Raw genomic sequence first — 20,804 nt, forward strand, 5'->3', positions numbered from 1 at the left:
TTTACGCGCATTAATTTGCAAGATTTGTTTATTGATAAATATTATTCAAACTATTTTATGTAATATAAGATTATATATATAGCCATGCTTACATCTAATCAAATATAATAAGGGTTAAAGTAATTGACCAAAGAGATGAAATTTAAGTGCAAAAAGGTCAACTTAAATGTACCGTAGATCAGTAGGATGCACACTGACCCCCTATTTTCTTTGCGATTTTGAGTTACACTTTATGAGTACTTGTCCAAAATATACTTCTCAAAAAATCCTTGATATAACAAATTTCAGGAGTGACTTACCTTAAATCGAATGAAGGGCCACAGCCTCTCTCAAGGGGAAATATTTAAGAGTTAAAGTAAAAATTAGATGTAATCATGTAAAGTCTTCCAAAGATTGAATGGACCAGAAAATATATAATTTATGTGAAAGCTGTTTACATTCAGTACGTACAAATCACGAATCCCAAGAGTAGGGTGAGGCCGCTATGGGTGATCCAAGTTTAACATAGGACAAATCTTTTCAAGAACAGCAAAGCCATAATCAGTCATGAATATGAAAGCATCCATAAGTTGTGTAGATTTAAATTTGTTTACATACTGACCACCGGATCAGATCATAAATATTTGGAGGAGGATGGGGCTTCAATGGGCAATCAATCTTCTTTTCAAGAATAGAGAATAGCAGAGCCACGATTTTATATTGGAGCATCCTCAGATACTTGTAGATTAAATTTTTTTCCAAAATCATGACTCCAGAGGATAGAGATAACAGACAAATTTTGATAAGAAAAGATCACTTGAGCCTTCAACTTAGGTGAGCTAAAAAGTATTTTCAACTTACATACAAAAATTTGTGAACTGGGCATAAAATGCCGACCCCACAATTCCAATGGTGGGATCAGGTGTCCAGGAGGAGAGAGCATCTGTCAACCGTTCCCGCCGTGCGTGTTATCATGTAGAAGGAATATTACGTAGTCAATTTTGGTATAAAAACAATTGTAATTTATTTGAAAAAAGCATATTTTAACATCCTGGTAAATGGTTAAAAATTGTCAAAATAACGTGTTTCTCTTCAGGAAATGACTAGTTATATAATTGATTACCAATTTCGTAAATATTGTCTTCTTCTAGCAAAACCTCTTAATGCTTTAAAGTACACATTAAACAATTTATGCATACAGTGCATTACAGGCTCACTCTAAATTTTAAAATTTTGAGACCGAAATCCACAATGAATCATTTCCCTTTTTCAAAAACTGGGAAGTCTTCCATGTTGAACGGTTTATTGGATGAATCATATTTTTTATTTACGGCTAAATCCTGTTAAGGCATCCCTTCTGGTGTTTGTATTCGTTCTTGTATCCTTCGTACATAGTTTTCGAAAATAATGGAGCATAATTTACAGTTTTATGTTTTTGACTTGACAGAACCCTTTCTTTTTCCTTCTGCATTTTGGTCTTAGTTTTTGATAGGATTAAATGGTAAATATCCTTGTATAAGTTCTTTATCATTTCCGCGTGTATCAGGTGTGGCATCACATTTACATGTATATTGCATCGGGTCTTCAAAACAACACATCACAACTCTATGTCCACAAGGAAGGTCTTTGCCCACTTGAATTTTACATCGAATGGTTTCTGGTTTAATACAGTGTATGGCAAGCCATTGTTAACAAATGGTTGCATGGGAGGCATTTCTTTACTTGAATACTGCATTTGCAGTCGAAAGGGTAATGGCATTGCTTTTTACAGACATGCCCCCTGTCACAATGCATTGAACAACGTTTATTGCATGTAATTTCTATATGACGAGGGTCACTTAGATGACAGTGTAAGTTACAAACATGCCCACATTTTAATCTAAATTCACATTTCAGGGAACATCCTCTCTTGGGGATTTTGTCAAAATCTTCAATATTTACAGCTTGCATGATGGTTGATCCATGATTGCAGACTAACGGAACGCCTTTTCCAAGTGCTCCACTTTGTTTCAATAATTTTAAAACGGTTGGCCACAGTTTGCATTTGTAAGAAAATTTCTGTATGAAGTCGAAGTTGCCAATAGCGTAGAGACCAATTTTGGCCCGAGATAATGCAACACATACTCGATTTTCTATATCAAGGAAACCCATTTTTCCTTCCCTATTGCTTCTAACAAGAGAAATGAGAATAATGTCATTTTCTTCTCCCTGATAATTATCGAGAATTGAAATTCTAATTCCTTCAAATTCGCTCCTTGGCATACAACTTTGTATTAAAACCATTTGTCCAGAGTACAGTGTCAGAATAGTAATTTGTTTTGTGCGATAGCCTTGCTTTAAGAGATATCTTGTTAGGCGTTCAATGTAAAGCGCCTCGTACTCATTGGAGTATGTTTGGGCGTCTTCTTCGGCAAGTTCCTCAGCACAGTGTGACACAAAGTAAACGTTTTTTGCAATACCTAAGACGTTTTTATAATCTAGTACATTTTCATTGTCAACTAGCTTCTTGTAAACAGGACGTATCAACTGAGAGATTTCCGGGCGCATACGGTGCTGTCTTTCAAGACAAACATATGGCAAACCTACATTTATCATTCTCTCGAACAACGATAAATCAAGATATTTTCTTGCTAGTTCAAATACTGCTGGTTTGGACTCCAATTGCTTGTGGTCGCCGATTAAAATGAGATGTTCACAGTAGGAGTTCAATGTTGCAATTATGTGTCCCTCCAACATCTCGCCTGCCTCCTCTACTATTATAATGCGGGGACCTATTTCTCTCAGAACATCTTGATAACGAGCTGCCCCTGAAGTAGTCATAGCAATGATTGCTGAATGTGCAAGGATTTCGCGATCAATCTTCTCTTTCTCACGTGCATAGTTTACGGAGATTTCTTGATATTTGATTCTCTCTACATCCAGGAGGTGTTCCGCCTTCCTTCTTAGCTTTTGAATGAAATATCGATACATTCGCCATCTCTGTTCTAGAGGTATTTTGCAAGGTCGGCTTAGCAACTCTTGAACTTCTTTTTTTCTCATAACATCATCTTTCAGAATATTATTTTTCCCTTTTCTGATGGACTCTTTCAGTAGTTTTGCAAACGTTTCATCAAAGTCACCATTCTTCAAAACTGTATCAGCTATCAATTCGAAACTGACCCCTATTTCTTCAAACTCAGCACAAACCTCATAATCTTCGTCATCGATATACCGCTCTTTATTTATGTGTTCAGCCTCTGTTTCTATGGCAATTTTTTCTTCGTCTTTATCGTGGAAATTTTCAGGCATGTTTTTGCTCTTTTTGGATGGAATTGTTTCCGGTTTTACATATTCTTTCAATGTAGATTGACACAATGACTCGCAATCAATTTCCAACCATTGTAGCATATTGAACTCATTTTCAGTTTTTACTAATGTTTTAACCTCCTTGACCCAATCCATTAAAATTTGTTCACCAAAAATATTCTCATAAGACTTTTTAGCAACCATTTGATTTTTAGCATTCTTTCGTGGCATTCCTGAAGCTTATTCAAAAAGCCTTTTTCATCTATTTTCATACCAACCAGGTGTCTTCGTTTGTATTTTAAAAAGAATGTTTCCATTGTGGGATTTAGGCATCGTGAGCCAACACGAACAAGTCTGGCTTCCCACTGACTTCTGTTTTTAGGATCTAAAAACTTCACAATCCCCTCAATGAATTGATCTAATGCATGATTTGTGTAGCAAACTACCAACATTGCTGAAGATGTTTCACTGAAGAGTTCTATATCTCCAAAATTGTTCTTGGACGAAGAAAACTTTTGATTTATTTTTCGTTCATTCATCCAGTGCTTCCGATTGTGTAGCAAACATTTTGCTATCGTTAAGCCAACGTGCGTTTTGCCTGTACCTGGTGGACCTTGGATGATGACAAATTCTCTCATCAAAGCGAATCGCAATGCTCTGTACTGTGATTCATCAAGATTTAGCTGCTCTGGTGAGGGCCATCGTTTTGAATTTACTTTAAACAGTCGACAGTCTTTACCAGATCCCCTAGACTTCTTGTAAATATAGTCGCCGGAAATGATAGGACCCAAGTCGTATTCTATATCAGTGTTGTCTTGCACATGGAGCGGAGGATAGATGTTCTTTTTCCCCCTAGTAAGTATCTTCCAAATGGTAAATCTCCATAGTAGATGTTCTGTAAAGAAGACAAGACATGCCTATAAGACTCAAAGTCTGCACTTTCAACCATTGTCATCGGTAAATGCATTGGGACGTCTGATTTATCCTGTCTTCCAAATTTTATTTTTAACGTGCAATCCTTTTTTATCCTTTTGTAGTCCGTATTCTTGATTACAGCAAAATACAGTGTGTTAAAGTTATCGGGCGACATGCATACTAGTGATCCTAGCAATAGTCTATTGTTTCTTTCCCAGTTAATGCAACTGACTTGGTTTTCGTCTAATTTGATTTTATATAAATGGTCGTCAGTGCATGATTCTTTCGAAATGATAATAACATTTTTGTAAAGTTTTACGTCTTGTAATTTTTTAATTTCTTTATTTGTGTTCAGTGCTTTTGTCTCGACGTATTCTAAAATTCCATTCCTCAGCTGGGCAATGCAATCGTCCCTTAAAAGTCGGAACTGGACGTCTAAATAATGGTCTAAATTGTCGTAATGCCCATTTGTTGAATTTTCCCTCAGGAATGGTTCATGGAATATATCGTCCCTTGAAGGTATAATTGGAATTTTCCGAAAATCATTTGGTGTTTTCTTCTGATCATTGTTGTCCTTTTTTTCGACGTGGAATTTGACGGAGTTTTCAGACAAGCTACTTTGAATGGCCTCTGCCTCATTCTTAATGTTTGATAATCGATTAGCCAATGTGTCTGTATTGCTAGACAGTATTAGTCTCGCAGTCGTATGGGTTATATTGGTACAAAGTCCTAAACCTCCGAGAGCTCTCGATGGAATTTTGCAACATACCTGTCGTAAAACAACAAGAACATTTTCTAGTATTTCCATCAATTCTTCATTAGCAGTTGGTGACCTTGTCTCGATCCTACACAGAAGACTACTTATGTGTATGAAAAACTTTTGTTCAGCTATTCTTGACAGAATTTTGGCCACTTGAACTTGATACAACTGGTTATCACAAGTAACAATTTTGGCAAGTACACTAAAAATAATTGAATATTGGTCAATATTATCCAAGTATAAACCAGTTTCTTGAAAGTGCTCATCAGACCAATTGGGGCTCTCGAATATTTGATAAACAGAAAGGCTGCTGAAACACTCCAGATCAGAGAGGGAGTATCTTTTTTCCATTGTCATAACTTCTTGGTAACCTACAGATGAACAAATTGATTGTAAATTCAGCTAATTACAGTAATTTGAAGTTATTTATTTTGGCACTTTCCACAGGCCAACACTCCAGTTTGTGTATATAATATACTAGTATTTCCATTTTAATTTTATATTTACATTTCTAATGTCTTTGTCCGAGATAAGATAACAAATAGTTAATTTATTAAAATTCTCTCTGAGAATCTACTAAAGTACAGCAGGGTACATTGCCAAAACATTACATAATATGACGTGGCGCCATAATAAACTCTGTACGAGAGTGATGAAACCACAGGCATTTAGATCGCTTTAAAATTCGACTTACAAAAAGGTGAACGTAAAAAATACTGTAAATCTCTTACTTCGCGGGGGTTCAATTTTCGTTGTTCTTATGCCCCCGTAAACGAAGTTTCGTGGGTATATAGTTTGTGCTCTGTCCGTCCGTCTGTTTAGCTCTCTCTCTCTCTCTCTCTCTGTTTGTCCGAAAAAATTTAACCTTGCCCATAACTTTTGATTTAGTGGAGCTATGACTTTCATAATTCACATATGTATTTTTTGTGAAAGACCTTTTTTGGGTACCACGAAATTTGACCTTCCCCTTGGAGTTTGACCCAATTTTACACAAAAATTCCAAACATTTACTTTGGTCATATCTTTTAAACAGTAGATACCAGGACTTTTATACTTCAAATATGTATTCTTTGTGGAAAGACCTTTCATTGGATACAAACAACTTTGACCTTGACCTTGGAGATTTTAGTACTTATGAAAAACTTTAACCTTGGCCATAACTTTTGAACGGTAAGGGCTAAGGCTTTCATACTTCACATATGTAATTCTTGTGAAAAGACCCTTTATTGGATACCAAAAACTTTGACCTTTTGACCTTAGCCTTGGAGTTTGACCTACTTTTAAAACGCAAAACTCGACTATAATTTTTAAAGGGTTAGAGCTAGTGCTTTCATACTTTACATATTTAATCCTTTTGACAAGACCTTTCATTTGCTATCAAGAACTTTGACCCTTTGACCTTGACCTTGGAATTTGACATACTTTTAGATAAAATTAACCTTGGTCATTACTTTTGAACGGTTAGGGTTAGAGCTTCCATGCTTCACATATGCATTCTTTGTGGCAGGACCTTTCATTGGATACCAATTACCTTGACCTTGGAAATTTTCGTACTTTTGAAAAAAACTTTAACCTTGGTCATAATTTTGAACGCTAAGGGCTAGTGCTCTCATACTTCACATATGTAATCCTTATGAGAAGACCCTTCATTAGATACCAAGAACTTTGACCTTTTGACCGTGAGCTTGGAGATTGACCTACTTTAAAAAAATTTAACCTTGGCCATAACTTTTGAAGGGTTAGAGCTAGGGCTTCCATACTTCACATATGTATTCTTTGTTTCAAGACCTTTCATTGGATACCAATTACCTTTTGACCTTGACCTTGGAGATTTCCGTACTTATGAAAAAACTTTAAAGGGACATGGACACAGTTTCAACTGATTTTTTTTTAAAAACTAATTTTAATGTTTACAATTCCTATTTAAGGCAATTCAAATGATCAGCAAAAATTTGAACCTCATTTATTGATTTACAAAGAAGATACAGAACTTAAAACTCATCATAATGTAAACAAGCTCGTGCCTTGTTTTTGTTTACATATGGAAAATATCACTAGGATATTTATAACAAAACAAGATTAAGTAAATCATCAGAAACTGTCTAATGGTATTTAGAATTACGTTCTTTATTAAAAAATCTGCTTTGAAGTTTGAACGAACATATATAAACATATTTAACCTATGTAAACAAAAAATAACACGGGCCTTCTTTGCATAACAAAGGTCTGGAGCTCTTAATCTGTCTTGTATCTCAACAACTGAAAATCAAACTTTTGATAATCATTAAAAATAAGTATCTGCAAACATAAAAGACGGAAAAATACATTGTAAAATTTTCAACTGAAACTGTGTCCATGCCCCTTTAACGTTGGCCTACTTTCATATTTCGCAATTGTATTTCCAGTGAGAATACCCTACTTTGGGTACTACCAATATATTAAATTTTCATTTAAGCAAAGTAAAATCTTCGCTATGTTGCCATATGGGGGCATCAGTGTTTCACAAACACGCCTTGTTTAGGTATGGAGAGACCCACGAATATAGGACTACTTCGAAATGTAAAATTTCATATGCATTGCTACTAAACATTTTTCAACCAGGAAATGAAATCCCCTCAAACGAATATTTTCCCCTAAAACCTCGAAAATTTGACCCCCAGAAAATATGTGATTTAAACATATACCCATCCTCTCAAGCCACAAGTCCGCATATAGCTCTCGTACATTTTGGCCGTAGTTTGCGACGATGATATACTTGTATACCCCCTTTTTTTTAAGAAAAAAAGTCGGATTTGAGCGATCCAAAGGCCTGTGGTGATTGAAACAAGAATTTGATAAGCACAAACAATTCATAAATATTACATCGGTGGGGTAGCATCATCTCAAGCCACGGTCCGCATACTGTTCTCTCAGAATGGAGAGGATCACACATTTTGGCCGTGGTTTGCAACGATGGTGGGGTAAAGTTGTGCAGTTTTATAATGACAGAGTGTGGGATAATAGTTGGTTAGTAAATATCATACCTGGATTGGCTATATATAAATCTGTAAACGTGGAAAAAAGATAATAGCATTGAAAAGGCATGGCCGTAGGAACCCGTGGGCGCGGAGAGGAGAGGTTGGCGCGGAGAGGGGGTGCTATCAATAATTTTGCCGATATTATACATATTATACTATAGAAAACATACAGTATACTAATGAAAACATGTAGTAATACTACAGGAAATATTGGTATTATATGCTCGTGCCCCCTTAATTAAACCCCTGTTGACTTTTTATACCCCCGTAATCGAAGATTCGGGGTATATAGTTTTATTTGTCTAGTCCGTCCGTCTGTCTGTCTGTTTGTTCGCAAAAAACATTAACCATACCCATAATTTTTTTATTTAGTAGAGCTATGAGTTTCATATTTCACATGTGTATTTAATTACCACCAAATTTGACCTTTTGACCTTGACCTTGGAGTTTGACCCACTTTTACACAAAAATTCCAAACTTTTACTTTGACCATAACTTTTGAATGGTAGACACCAGGACTTTAATACTCCATAGATGTATTCTTTGTGGCAAAACCTTTCATTGGATACCAACAACTTTGATATTTTGACCTTGGAGATTTCCGCACTTATTTAAAAAAAATTAACCTTGGCCATAACTTTTGAACGGTAAGGGCTAGGGCTTTCATACTTCACACATATAATGCTTGTGAGAAGACTATTCATTGGATACCAAGAACTTTGACCTTGACCTTGGAGTTTGACCTACTTTTAAAAAACAATCCTTGACCATAACTTTTGAAGGGTTAGGGATAGTGTATGCATACTTTACTACATATTTAATCCTTGTGACAAGGCCTTTCATTTGATATCAAGAACTTTGATCTTGACCTTGGAGTTTGACCTGCTTTTTATTAACCTTTGCTATAACTTTTTACCTTGGTCATAACTTTTGCACGGATAGGGCTAGGGCTTGGAACCATACTTCACACATGTAATTCTTGTGACATTAGGCCTTTCTTAAGAAACCAACAACTTTGACCCTTGGACCTTCAGGCTTGACCTACCTTTCAAAATCTTATCCTTGGCCATAACTTTTGAACAGGTGGAGCTACTAGGGCTTTCATATTTCTCAACTGTATTTCCAGTGAGAAGACCCTACTTTGGGTAGGTACCAATAAATGTATATTTTGGCATTTAAGAAAAGTTTATCTTCGCTATGTTGCCATACGGGGGCATCAGTGTTTCACAAACACCTGTTGTTTTTTATTTTGCTTTTCTGGGAATTTTAGGTAGTTGAAAGTGTCCCCAACTGAAAATATATATAATATACTGCCCCCCCCGAAACACAAAATTCTACCGCTTGTTACCAACGGGGGCATCAGGTATTCAAAAATGCAAAAAAATAGCAAATTTTACTATTTTTGTAGAGTATTACAAAATATGACGTACCCCCCCCTTTCCAAAATGAATTTGCTTCCTACGGACCTGAAAGATGGGATATTCGTTTATTGGACATCCTTTTTGTAGTCTGTACTTTTTCAGATTAAAATTTATAAATAATCGTCGCTTTTATTTTTTAAAAAAGTTTTTACCTGTCAAAATCTTTCGTAGTGTTGTGAAGTTCCTGTACTTCTTTTGCTTTCGATTTCAATACCAAGTAAGCCAGGCATATTCAAAAAGCGATTATGTAATAATGCTTTCAATATTTCAGCCTTGTAAAGACATGAATAAATGTCGCAGATATTGGACTTTAACAAATATTTCTTGGGTCTTTGGGTTATGATTCAACTTTTCAACAACAAGAATTTTTTCTGAATATATTTTAATCAATGGAAAATTTAACAATAAACTGGCTGCTTTAACAATTAAAATAAATGATTCACACTTTTGAACAATATATTTTCAATGAACTATTTCATTCCAAAGAGGCCTAATCATTATAATTATAACAGGAAAAAAGTATCAATCTTTTAAATGTTACTCACTTATTTTATACCGCTTCACATTGAAGTGTATTTGTTGATATGTATAATAAAGCTATAAATCCAAGCGCAGATCTGTAGTTATCTTTTATCTAATAAATGATAACATATGATGCCCAGTTTGTTGTACTGACAAAATGAGACCACGGCCCGTAACATTCACCTGATTTCATAGGCACTTGAGTTGACGTTTTTTATAAATAAAAATATCCCCCTATAGTATAAGGGGGGGGGGTGTTATTTATGAAAAGAAAGGCTAAAAACGTTAAGCGCCTGCGCCTGATTTGCAATAGAATATAATCTATCTGTTTATGTAAATAAGATTTCTAAAGGCTTTTCACTATCTGTTCCAATTAGATAGAAAACTTATTGATTTTTTAGATCAAATATTCATAAAAGAACAAAAGCAGTAAATATAGATGATTTATCTAACAATGTAATTAATACAACAACCAATGTACAGTGTAAATATAAATTTACAGGTAATTATATTATTGTAGTATTACACTGGATGTGATGAAGGAAAAAATTTTAAAAAGATAGGACTTCCATGCCTGACATGGTTCTTCTATCACAGTATGTAAATTTTGTACATACAATGTATTTGAAAAGATTCATTCTATGAAAGTATTGATAAGTACCACCATGCAGTAGTACATATTAGGTGTAAGGTAATGATGGTGGTAGATATTCCTTTGGCTATTTAAACCAATATTAATAAAACTACTTGTATATCAAACATGAATTCAGAAAGAAAGACAACTACCACTACTAAATTGAATGTCTTTCAATAATAATATATATTAAAAAAAAAACTTTTGTAAGATTCTTCTCACAAGACTTTTTTTTTACTTCTAGCCTAATTCTTTCATTAAATTTAAAGACTGATTAGTATATCCTTATAGACAAGATTTGTAATCAATCAAGGATCAATAATTTACATTATAACAATTTCATAAGAAACTCCTTTTTATCTTAGTAAAAAAATATGCAATGCAGCATTTCAATCAAAATAGAAGACATATGAATGGAACTCTCTTTTTTAATCTTCTAGAATCAGCATAAGGCTTCAATGTGGTATATGGTGACATTTACTACCACCAAATTTCTGCAGGCGACACAATTATTTGACAGTGGGGGGTTCAGATGTAAAGGTCAGTTCTCCTTCTTACTGCCGCCTCCTCCTTCCGCTGACGCTTCTAATTTTGTCGATGTGCCATTTTGATGAAGTCCATTTTCTGTTGGTTTATTCTAGGTTTTCAATGAATACAAATTCTGTATCAAAGTACTCTACATACCATTTTTTTTTTACATCAGGAAAGTAAATTGTATCGAACTATGAAATATTAGCATTGCTATAGCTTGAATATGGTTATAATCAAATCAATGTGTAGATTTCTACAATTATTGAATATGGTATAAACACTAGAGGTACTGTGAGCAATGAGCTCACTAAATGATACCCCGTACCTCCCATATGAATATAATGGCAGTGACCATGTTTTGCTATGGGAAACCAATAATATATGTTGGGTAAAAAAGTAAATAAAATAGGAGGTGCACAATGGCAATATGTAATAAAGATTCTGTGAAAGTCTCATCAAATTTCATTCAGTGGTATGAGAGGAGTTGCAGATAAGAACAGATGGGTACCCCAAAGCGTAACAGATGGACGGACATCCCGAAAATGGATTTACTTAGTGGTGTAACATTCAAGCAATACAGTGTATATTGAAATATAACTGAAAATAATTACGATTTCAAATAATGAGATTTAGAAAACTTTAATAAAGAGCCAGTTATTATACCTCCGCTTGAAAAAGCGGGAGGGTATTTAGTAATTGGGATGTCTGTCCATCTGTTTGTCTAGCTGTCCGTCCGTCCATTACACTTTTGGGTACCAATCTCTTATCTGCAACTCCTCTCATACCACTGATTGAAATTTTATGAGACTCTCCCAGAATCTTTATTACATACTGCCATTGTGAACCTCCTATTTATATTTTGGGTTTCCAATAGCAAAACATGGACACTGCCATTTTATTCATATGGGAGGCGGGGGTATCATTTAGTGAGCTCATTGCTCACAGTACCTCTAGTTCAGTTTAAACACAGGCTAAGAAAAGAACCAGCAAATCATTTAATATAAAGTAAAACTACAACACTATCATTGCATATTTACCGGATCTGTTTTTATGCTGCCCTTTTCATCCTTTATGCTCGATGTTTTATTCCATGGCCAAAAAGTCGAGATGAGTGGTTGAATAAATTTGTGGAAGATCCACAGAAGTACAGGAATCACTATACAGGGTATACACACCATTTCTCTGTCTCTAATAAGACTAATTCTGAATGTTGACACAATACCGGAAACGATTTAACTCTCGGGCTCGATGTTCAATATTTTTTTGCATTGACGCGTTTCGTCTTCCGGTTTTACTTTCGATACATTACAGGGCTTCAAAAATGTGACAAATGAAGTAAAGTATAGCTTGAAAATATATTTCCATTAGAATTTTGCAATATGATCATATTTACAGACTTTCTATCATGATAAAGGCCTAGTCTATGTGTTATGAATTCAAGAAAGTCGAGGCAGAATGCTAACAACAAACCTTACAGCTACCAACAATTAGGTGCAGAGGTTCAAAACTCTAAAAAATCAAAAGTTTATGTGTTTGGTGATGCAGATGTCCAGGAAGATGAGATCGTTGAATTTGAAATGTCAGACGTGCGATCGCGTAAAGGGGGACCAAAGACCATTTCTAAAGAGGATGATGAACAGCTTTACTATGAGAGAGAAATTACTGAAGGCGACACATTACGAAGTCTTTCATTACAGTATGGATGTCCGGTTTGTACTCAATTTTCTTTGATGTGGTTAACATATTCACACTTCAGGCAACAGTACAAAATCTTTAGTCTCTGACTATGAATCTCGCTTAGACTAAAAATTTTGTAATGATGTCTTGAATTAGTTATATCTGACGTTTTCCATGCTTTTTAGCTCTGCTGGTCAGAGACCAGAAGAGCTTATGTGATGGTAAGGTGTCCGTCCATCTGTCTGTAAACAATTTTTCAAAATGGTACTCCTCCTACAGTTATGGTCTGATTTCAATATAACCTGCACACAAGTAGACTACACTAAGATACATAAAATAGTGCATCGTTTTTTAATTTCGATGATCGATGTTGCCATGGTTACTAAAAATAGAATTTTTATAGAAATTACTTTAAGGTAGTTCTACACTCGGCGCTAAATGGGCTCAATCTTAAAAAATCTGCTTTTATAAGTTAGATATACATCCCAGCAATGGATAGACACAAGAAAAATTATATGTCAACATGTTTGCTTTTTCGCTATTGCCTATTACACGAAATGTAAAATACTGAAATTTAACATTTTGTTGTATTTAAATGAATTAAAGTCTAAATATTCAACTTTTTAGAGTAGAAACCTGTTAGTAAACCATATATATTCATTGTTTTGCATGAATTATTATAATTATTTGCACTTTGCTGGGCTAACGTATCAAAATGAAATATGAGAAAATGTGCTTCAGAGGTCAAACTCGGTCATCTTAGAAAAAATTATGGACTCAAACTTCAAAAATTTGCATTCTTTTTACTAAATAACATTTAAGAAAAAAAATAAGCTAAAAAAAATTATATGTTGACGCATTACTTTTCATGGTATGAGCTCTACACTAAAGGGACCCCCATGTTTTCATTCTTCCAAAAGTAATATATTGCCACATTTTCCTGTAGTTCTCATAAAGTGTGAGTGTATACTTGTATTAACAAGGTTGTACATATTTAAAACAATGATAATACACATTTTTGATTGACTGATTCTCACAAACTGGATGCTTTTGTTAAAGAAAGTAAGTTTGCTGCGAGTGAATCAACTTTTTTCATATAATCATTATTATTCTAGCCTAAAGATAATTTTGCATTGTGATTATTGGGTAAGCCGGTTGAAGGGGGGGGGGTATGCGTCTTATGAAGTAATTATTATTCAAGGTGAATTTATGATTTGTGATGGATAAAATTAATTAAATTTGTCTAAGTCAAATCGTAGTAATTATTTTCTTGCGAATTATCAATATTATCTTTAACTTGGCCACCGACAATCGTCGCCCCGACTTTCATGTACTGATGTAGCATGTTCGTAGTCCGTGTTATCGGCGCGGCATATTACACATGTATCATTCACAGAAATGTTGTTTTATTACCTAATTTTTTCTCTGTCAATCGAAAAGTTTTCCAAGTCTTCTCTTTTTAATTAATTTATCAACTGAATTCAACGTTTTACGTTTGTTGACACGAGCGACTTCGAGCAAAATCGTTACCGGATATTTAAAACGCGTAAAAGTCAAACCAGTATAGTTCAAAAATCACATCCAGTGTGGTTCCGGTTTTTACTAATGAAATACCTACTTTAAAAATGTTGCCATGGTTACTAAAAATAAAATTTTTAGAAAATTTACAGTTTTGGTCTGATTTCCATATAACTTGGAACACAAGTAGACTACACTAAGATACATAATGTAGTGCATCTGTTTTTATTTCGATGAACGTTGTTGTCATGGTTACTAAAAATAACAATTTCCATAACAATTTCTGTGAAATTCCATTGAAACGCTAACTCTCTACAATTTTGGTTTGATTTCAATATAACTTGGCACACAAGTAGACTACACTAAGATACATAATTCTATTTGTTGCTGCCTGTTGGAAAGTTTCAAATCCAAGTGCTACTTTTCCTGTGTTATACGTACAGACCAGTTGAGCTACAGTCTCATCAGAGACTTCTGTTTTTTTTAACAGTTTTGATATTTTAGTTTTTCCTTGCGACTGGAAAACCTCAGAACTGGTGCCATAACGAAAACTGGGAATTCATTGCCTCCAATTGGTAGGGATGGGTATCGCCAAAAATTTCGTATCGCGATATATCACAATTTTTTCCCACAATATCACGATAATATCATGATATTTTTAAAAGCAGTTTTTACAATGATTTTATATGAAAAGTCATTATTTTGCTAAAAAATATGCTAGAAAAACAAAATTGTACTTTCTTGGAATTTTTATGTATATAAAATCAATTCTGTTTGGACGGTAATATGCCGTTCTTTTCACTTTTTACATTTTTTATACTTTCTGTAATTATAATTTGAAAGATTGAACAAATAAATTAATAATTTCTGGACTTTATAATATGTACCTAAAGACCGGTATTTAGGTCTCCGTATCAAGATACGTATCACGCAACAAGAAATCGCGATATACCGGTATACCGATAAAATCGCACATCCCTACCAATTGGAGGGGGCATTATCAGGATGATTTTAGATACTTACGAACCGAATTAACAGGCAAACTTACAACTTATTAATACTCTGTAGTACATTACTTTTAAGTAATTACCAGCATTGTTTTTATTGTTCATTTATTAAATATACCATCTGATGAAAACATTTTAGACAACTGTCGAGATTTGTTTTTATTTCATGTATTTTAAAATCTTGCAAGTCCTGCATTGAAATATGGAGGGCTGTTTTCTTTGCATTCAGTGATATGGGTGAGTACTTGATGCATTATGCTACTGATAAATACATGTAATAAATTCTGCATTTTAATTCAGTTTGCAAGTATTGCAAAATAACTTCGATTAGAGGTGGCAAAATTTCCAGTTTTCTCAATGGCAGTGGTTCTGACATTTTCATTGCATGTAAAGTATCAAAATTGTAAAAAAAAAAAAAAAAAAAAAAAAAGCATGGAAAACGTCAGATATTTGGAACTAATTTTGAAAACAATGTGGCGAATGGGATGAACACAGTTTCGTAAAATCTGAAACTGAACACTTGAACAGATACATTTTATGTGCCTCTGGTGGGGATTGAAATTGGGGTGTCTGACATGCCTGTCCAGTGCTCTTCCAATGGAGCTAAAGGGTTAACTGTTTGGATCAATGTGCAAAGTCTGAATTTTCTCTTTGCCCATGTGTTGCCAAAAAAACTTGCAATTATGAGTGACACTGTGCTATTCCCTTCGCTCGCTATTTTATGTAAATTACATTTTATAGAGAATGGACTAGAACATTTTCTTTTAAACAAAAAGCATTATAGAGTAAATTTATTATCTAGACTCTAATTGATATGTTGTATAATAATTTTTTTTCATTTGAGTTCTTAGCAACAACTAAATCTTCATTATCACTAAAGACCTTTTATTTATCACCATTCAATGAACTGATATGTTGACAAAGTTGTATTCCTGGGGTGCAAAGTATGGGTACATGTATTAGGTTGAACTATGCACATTGTCCCACCATGAACAGTCATGATTCCTAAGTACCTGGATATGGTATGTAATTTTACCGGTTTTCTAAAATCATTGAAGAATATATAAAATATGTACCATTTTCTTCCTTTTCAGGTGGCTGAAATCAAGAGAATTAATAACATGATTCAGGATCAAGAGTTTTATGCTTTCAAGAAGATAAAAGTGCCAATTAAAAAGTATTCCTTTCTGACAGAAACAATTAAAACAAAGACAGAGTCAGAAAAGCCTCAGTTTAATGGATTAACAGTTGTGGATGAAACTGACACAGAACACACCTGTAACGAGTCAGACTCAGAGTCTACCTGTAATATGAGTGACCCGGATACTCAGAGGTTGTTAATAAAGAAATCTCTCAGCATCAGAAGCCAGACTGGTGACCAGTCCAAAGATGCCAGGAGATTTCTCCGCAGCATGGATAAAGACCTGGCAAAAATCTGTAAATCAGCGAAAACAAATCACAAGTCACTGGATGAAGTTGTCTCTCTTTTGACCAATAGATCCATTCAGCCGATTCCTCCACCGCGGAGGAAGTTCTTTGGTGCGGACTGTGGTATCACATGGTGTTCAATGATAATTGTCATGGTCATACTTGTTATTTTGATTCCATTAGGAATTTTAAGTTATTTATGGTTCACAGGTCACTTTAATTCCACGAGTCAAGGATGATGAAGAAGAGCATTAGAGATTAAACTTAAGACATATCTATTGTTAAAAATTAATACATTTAAAAGCACATATAAAATGTTTGTGAGAATGTGTTATGTAATCTACATAGAGGTATATGTGTGTATAGGTGCATATTGATCAACTTGCGAAATACATACCAATAATATGATATTTTGTGGTTCAGGTGAGCCTTGTGACCCATGGACTTGTTATATTCAGAGTCTGTGTCTCATAAAAAAATCATGATTTCAATTACCATTTAAAGCTGGATATCTGATTGATATTTATACAGTGTATGCTTTAATGTTTACATCATGTAGAAAACTGACAGTATACATGCAATTCCCCAAACAAAAAAGACACTTAGAACCATTTCCACTTTAGTTTGGACTTTCAGTAAGGCATGGCCTTCTCAATGTCACATAATTAGCTTCTGAAATTTACACAGATTTCTTTCACTGTTGAAATATACATAGGGTAGAAGTTCGGGTCATTGCCAATTAGTATATTGAATAACCAATAACATTGTCACTTCCAGCAAAGAGGTGGAGATTAATTCATCTCATCGTTGTATACAACAATTTAAAGTTCCTGATGTTATTAATTTCTTAACCAATGAGAATCTATTCCCCATTTGACAGACGCTAATTAGGTTGTGCCGAGAATGCCACACCTAATTGAATGTCCAAGCTTATCTGAGAACTGTAATAGTATGTGCTGTACATAGCCAATTGACTTTTTTCATTAACATTTACTGTTTTGTTTGAAATGCTATACACGTTGATTTGATGTTGAAGTTATTTTCAAGGACAGTAGAAATACTAAGTATAGAACTAATTGTGTGAACACTGATGCCAACAGTGAAGTTCACAGTGTGAAATTGTTATTAGATTGTACATCAGAGTTGTTGACCCTTGTATATGTTTATTTGAAGGTAAATCAAGCTGTAAAATAATTGCTTAATATTTTGAAAAAAAAAAATGACTTTTTGGTGTCAACCTGTATAATGTTTTTTAAGTGTAATTTTTTTTGGGAAAAAACAAGAAATTATCAAAACTTCAGTGATTGAAGTTAAATGATGACCAAGTATCACTGTAAAATGTATGTGTCAAATATTAATTTTCTCATCCTTGCTTTTTTGCTTTATGTCTTTCAAAATATGGAGAGTGAAGCCAAGATTGTACATGTACATTTACATTTGTTGTTGGGTTTGAGAATTGTATACCAGCATTTGATGTACTGTTTATACATATATGGGATTACCTGTTGCTACCTTGTGAAGTTGGATCTCTGTGTGTAATATATATTTCAAATGGACAGATGTACACAAATGCAGTGCAAATATTACAGTTAGTAACATCTGTGTTTTATGTCAGTATGTTGTTTCCATGAATATAACCATATAAATAGGCCATGTATAATTTAAGATGTCAAAATGAGATGTTATTGTAATTTTAGGTTAAATAATTATATAAAACTTATCCTTGAATAGTTCATGTAATATTTATTGAAATTTATTTTTTCTTTTATTTGAGATTTACAGTTTGCGACAAAAGTGATCCTGAGTTTTTCAGTAGTGTGTATTTTTATATAGGTATTGCTACTTTAACAATCATCCTCACAAAATTTTTTTTTTTTGTTGACTTTTTTTCATTATTTCACACAAGAAGGACAATGATGAAAAAAAAGAAGAAGTTTATTAATTTATAAATAGTAATCTTTGATACTTTGCACAATTAAAAGTTCCAGTTTTATGGTATGCTGATTTCACTTGGGTGACATTACATAAAATAGTGCAGTTTTTTTAATGTGGTTATTTGAAATTCCTTTAAAACGCTACTCCTCCTACAGATTTCAATATAACTTTTATCTTTTGCATTGGGATATTGCTATTTTCTTTGAAATTCCAACGTTTCCTCACAAAAATTGAGTAGACTACACTAAGATACATAAAATACCTTACGGTGTTGCCATGGTTACATTTGTGCAGTTTTAATTTGATGGCACACAGAGAGTGATGTTTCCTATTGAAAAATCCTTTTGGCAGTATTTTGATGATACATTTAATAGTGCATCAGTTTTTGATTTTTTTTTGGTTACTAAAAAAGACTTTGAAATTTTTTGAAAACTTTACAGTTTTGATTTGAAATGGCACACAGTAGACTACACTAAGGACAATGCCATGGTTACTCAAAAAAGTTTTAATTTTTAATTATGTTATTGGTCCAGGTCTGAATTTTTATATGATTATTTATTGAAATGTTTGAAAAGAATCACTGGCATGACAAGATTTGAGGTGACCATGCAGGCACCACCCACAGCTGTTAAAGTGGATGGCTGGTGTAATGTCACTGTTTTGTTCTTATCAAATATTCATTTACCTGAAAATAACGTTATTTGCAATCCATGACTGTCATTTTGCTTTTGCAGTCAAACTTCTATTAGTGTGGGTATTGATTGTAAAATTTGCTTTAACAGGAAGTGGCTGGAATTAACCATCCTGAAATTCAGTGTACTAAACATTTCTTTGGGCAATGTGTGAATTAGCACAAAGTATTACAGTTCAATTTATGATCTTTAGATATTATTATTATTTTTTTCATTTTCAAAGTTCGTCTTAATGATCAATGCCTGTCATATTCAATTTTTAGGTTGTATTATACCATCGATTGTTTAAAATGGTATATCATAATCATTGCATAACCTGTGAAGTCTGTGATGGTGTTGGTAATAAGATCAATTACAAATCTGTCAAGAATAAAAGGGACAACAATAAAACTATATAAAGTATTTTAGTTACTTGATTATTACAAAGTACTTTTATACATATCTTTGAGGATTGATACCAAGATAATGAGAGAGGAAGAGGGAGTCTACTTGGTTATTTTGTTTTTAGGTCCTAAGAGTCTTTTTTAATGTAAAATTGCTAGCTGCAAAACTGTAGCAGTAACCAATTTCTAGTTGTTTTTGTCTGTCATTGTGTGACATGTTGTCCATCATGTGCTATAATTTGAACATTTTCAGCTTCTTCTCTGGAACCACTAAACCAGTTTTAACTAATCTTTGCATAGAATTATGTTGATAGAGGATCAAAAATGGTGAACTTCATAAAAGAAAGGGCCAAGTTCCTTCACAAGGAGAGATAATCAAGAAAAGACAAAAATAGAATGGGGTCATTAAAAAACTTCTTCTCAAGAACCACTGGGCAAAAACTCTGAAACTTATATGGAAGCATCCTAGCTGGGGTAGTGTATATTCTAAATTCTTCAAATCATGAACCCCAAGAGTAGGGCGGGGACGCAATAGGGAATCAAAGTTTTACATAGAAATACAAGTGAAAAAACTTTAAAAATTTTCTTCTCAAAAACCATTGGGCCAGAAAAGCTGAAACTTATGTGGAAGCAACCTTGGGTAGTGAAGACTCAAAATTTTTAAAAAACAATAGGGAATCAAAATTTTACATAGAAATATATAGGAAAAAAACTTTTAAAAATCTTCTTCTCAAGAACCACAAAGCCAGAAAAGCTGAAACTTATGTGGAAGCCTCCTGGGGTACATGTAGTGTAGATTCTAAATTGTTAAAATTGTGACGGGGGGGGGGGGGTTACGGCGAGGCCACATTAGGTATTACAAGGGAGGAAATCTGGTAAAGAACGGCATGCATCACCAAAGTTACTCAGGTGAGCGATGTGGCCTATGGGCCTTTTTTTTTATTGCTCAATCCTATCAATGGTAGATCGCTTAAAACTACATGACATATTTGTCAGAATGTGAAAAAAAGATTACACAACACAAATATAATTTTCCGTTGAAATACGTAAAATCTCAGATTATACCGCTGATATAATCATGAACAATGATGGTTGCAAGC

At 33.9% G+C, this 20,804-nt stretch overlaps 1 protein-coding gene and 1 pseudogene across 1 annotated transcript; one reads left to right on the forward strand and one right to left on the reverse strand.

Annotated features, from left to right (window-relative positions):
* Positions 1 to 1,347: 1,347 nt before the first annotated feature.
* Positions 1,348 to 10,009, reverse strand: LOC134282555 (NFX1-type zinc finger-containing protein 1-like; annotated as a pseudogene).
* Positions 10,010 to 12,327: 2,318 nt separating this feature from the next.
* LOC134282556 (lysM and putative peptidoglycan-binding domain-containing protein 3-like) lies at positions 12,328 to 18,491 on the forward strand. The gene is made up of 2 exons (XM_062764956.1): positions 12,328 to 12,773; positions 16,361 to 18,491. Exons 1-2 carry the CDS (start codon positions 12,495 to 12,497, stop codon positions 16,931 to 16,933), a joined length of 852 nt encoding a protein of 283 aa, XP_062620940.1. The 5' UTR covers positions 12,328 to 12,494; the 3' UTR covers positions 16,934 to 18,491.
* The last annotated feature ends 2,313 nt before the right edge of the window (positions 18,492 to 20,804 follow it).

This window comes from Saccostrea cucullata, unplaced genomic scaffold, assembly GCF_032062105.1.
Source record: "Saccostrea cucullata isolate Sc308-1 unplaced genomic scaffold, CSIRO_AGI_Scuc_v1 ctg297, whole genome shotgun sequence".
In the NCBI taxonomy this organism is placed as follows: Eukaryota; Metazoa; Mollusca; class Bivalvia; order Ostreida; family Ostreidae; genus Saccostrea; species Saccostrea cuccullata.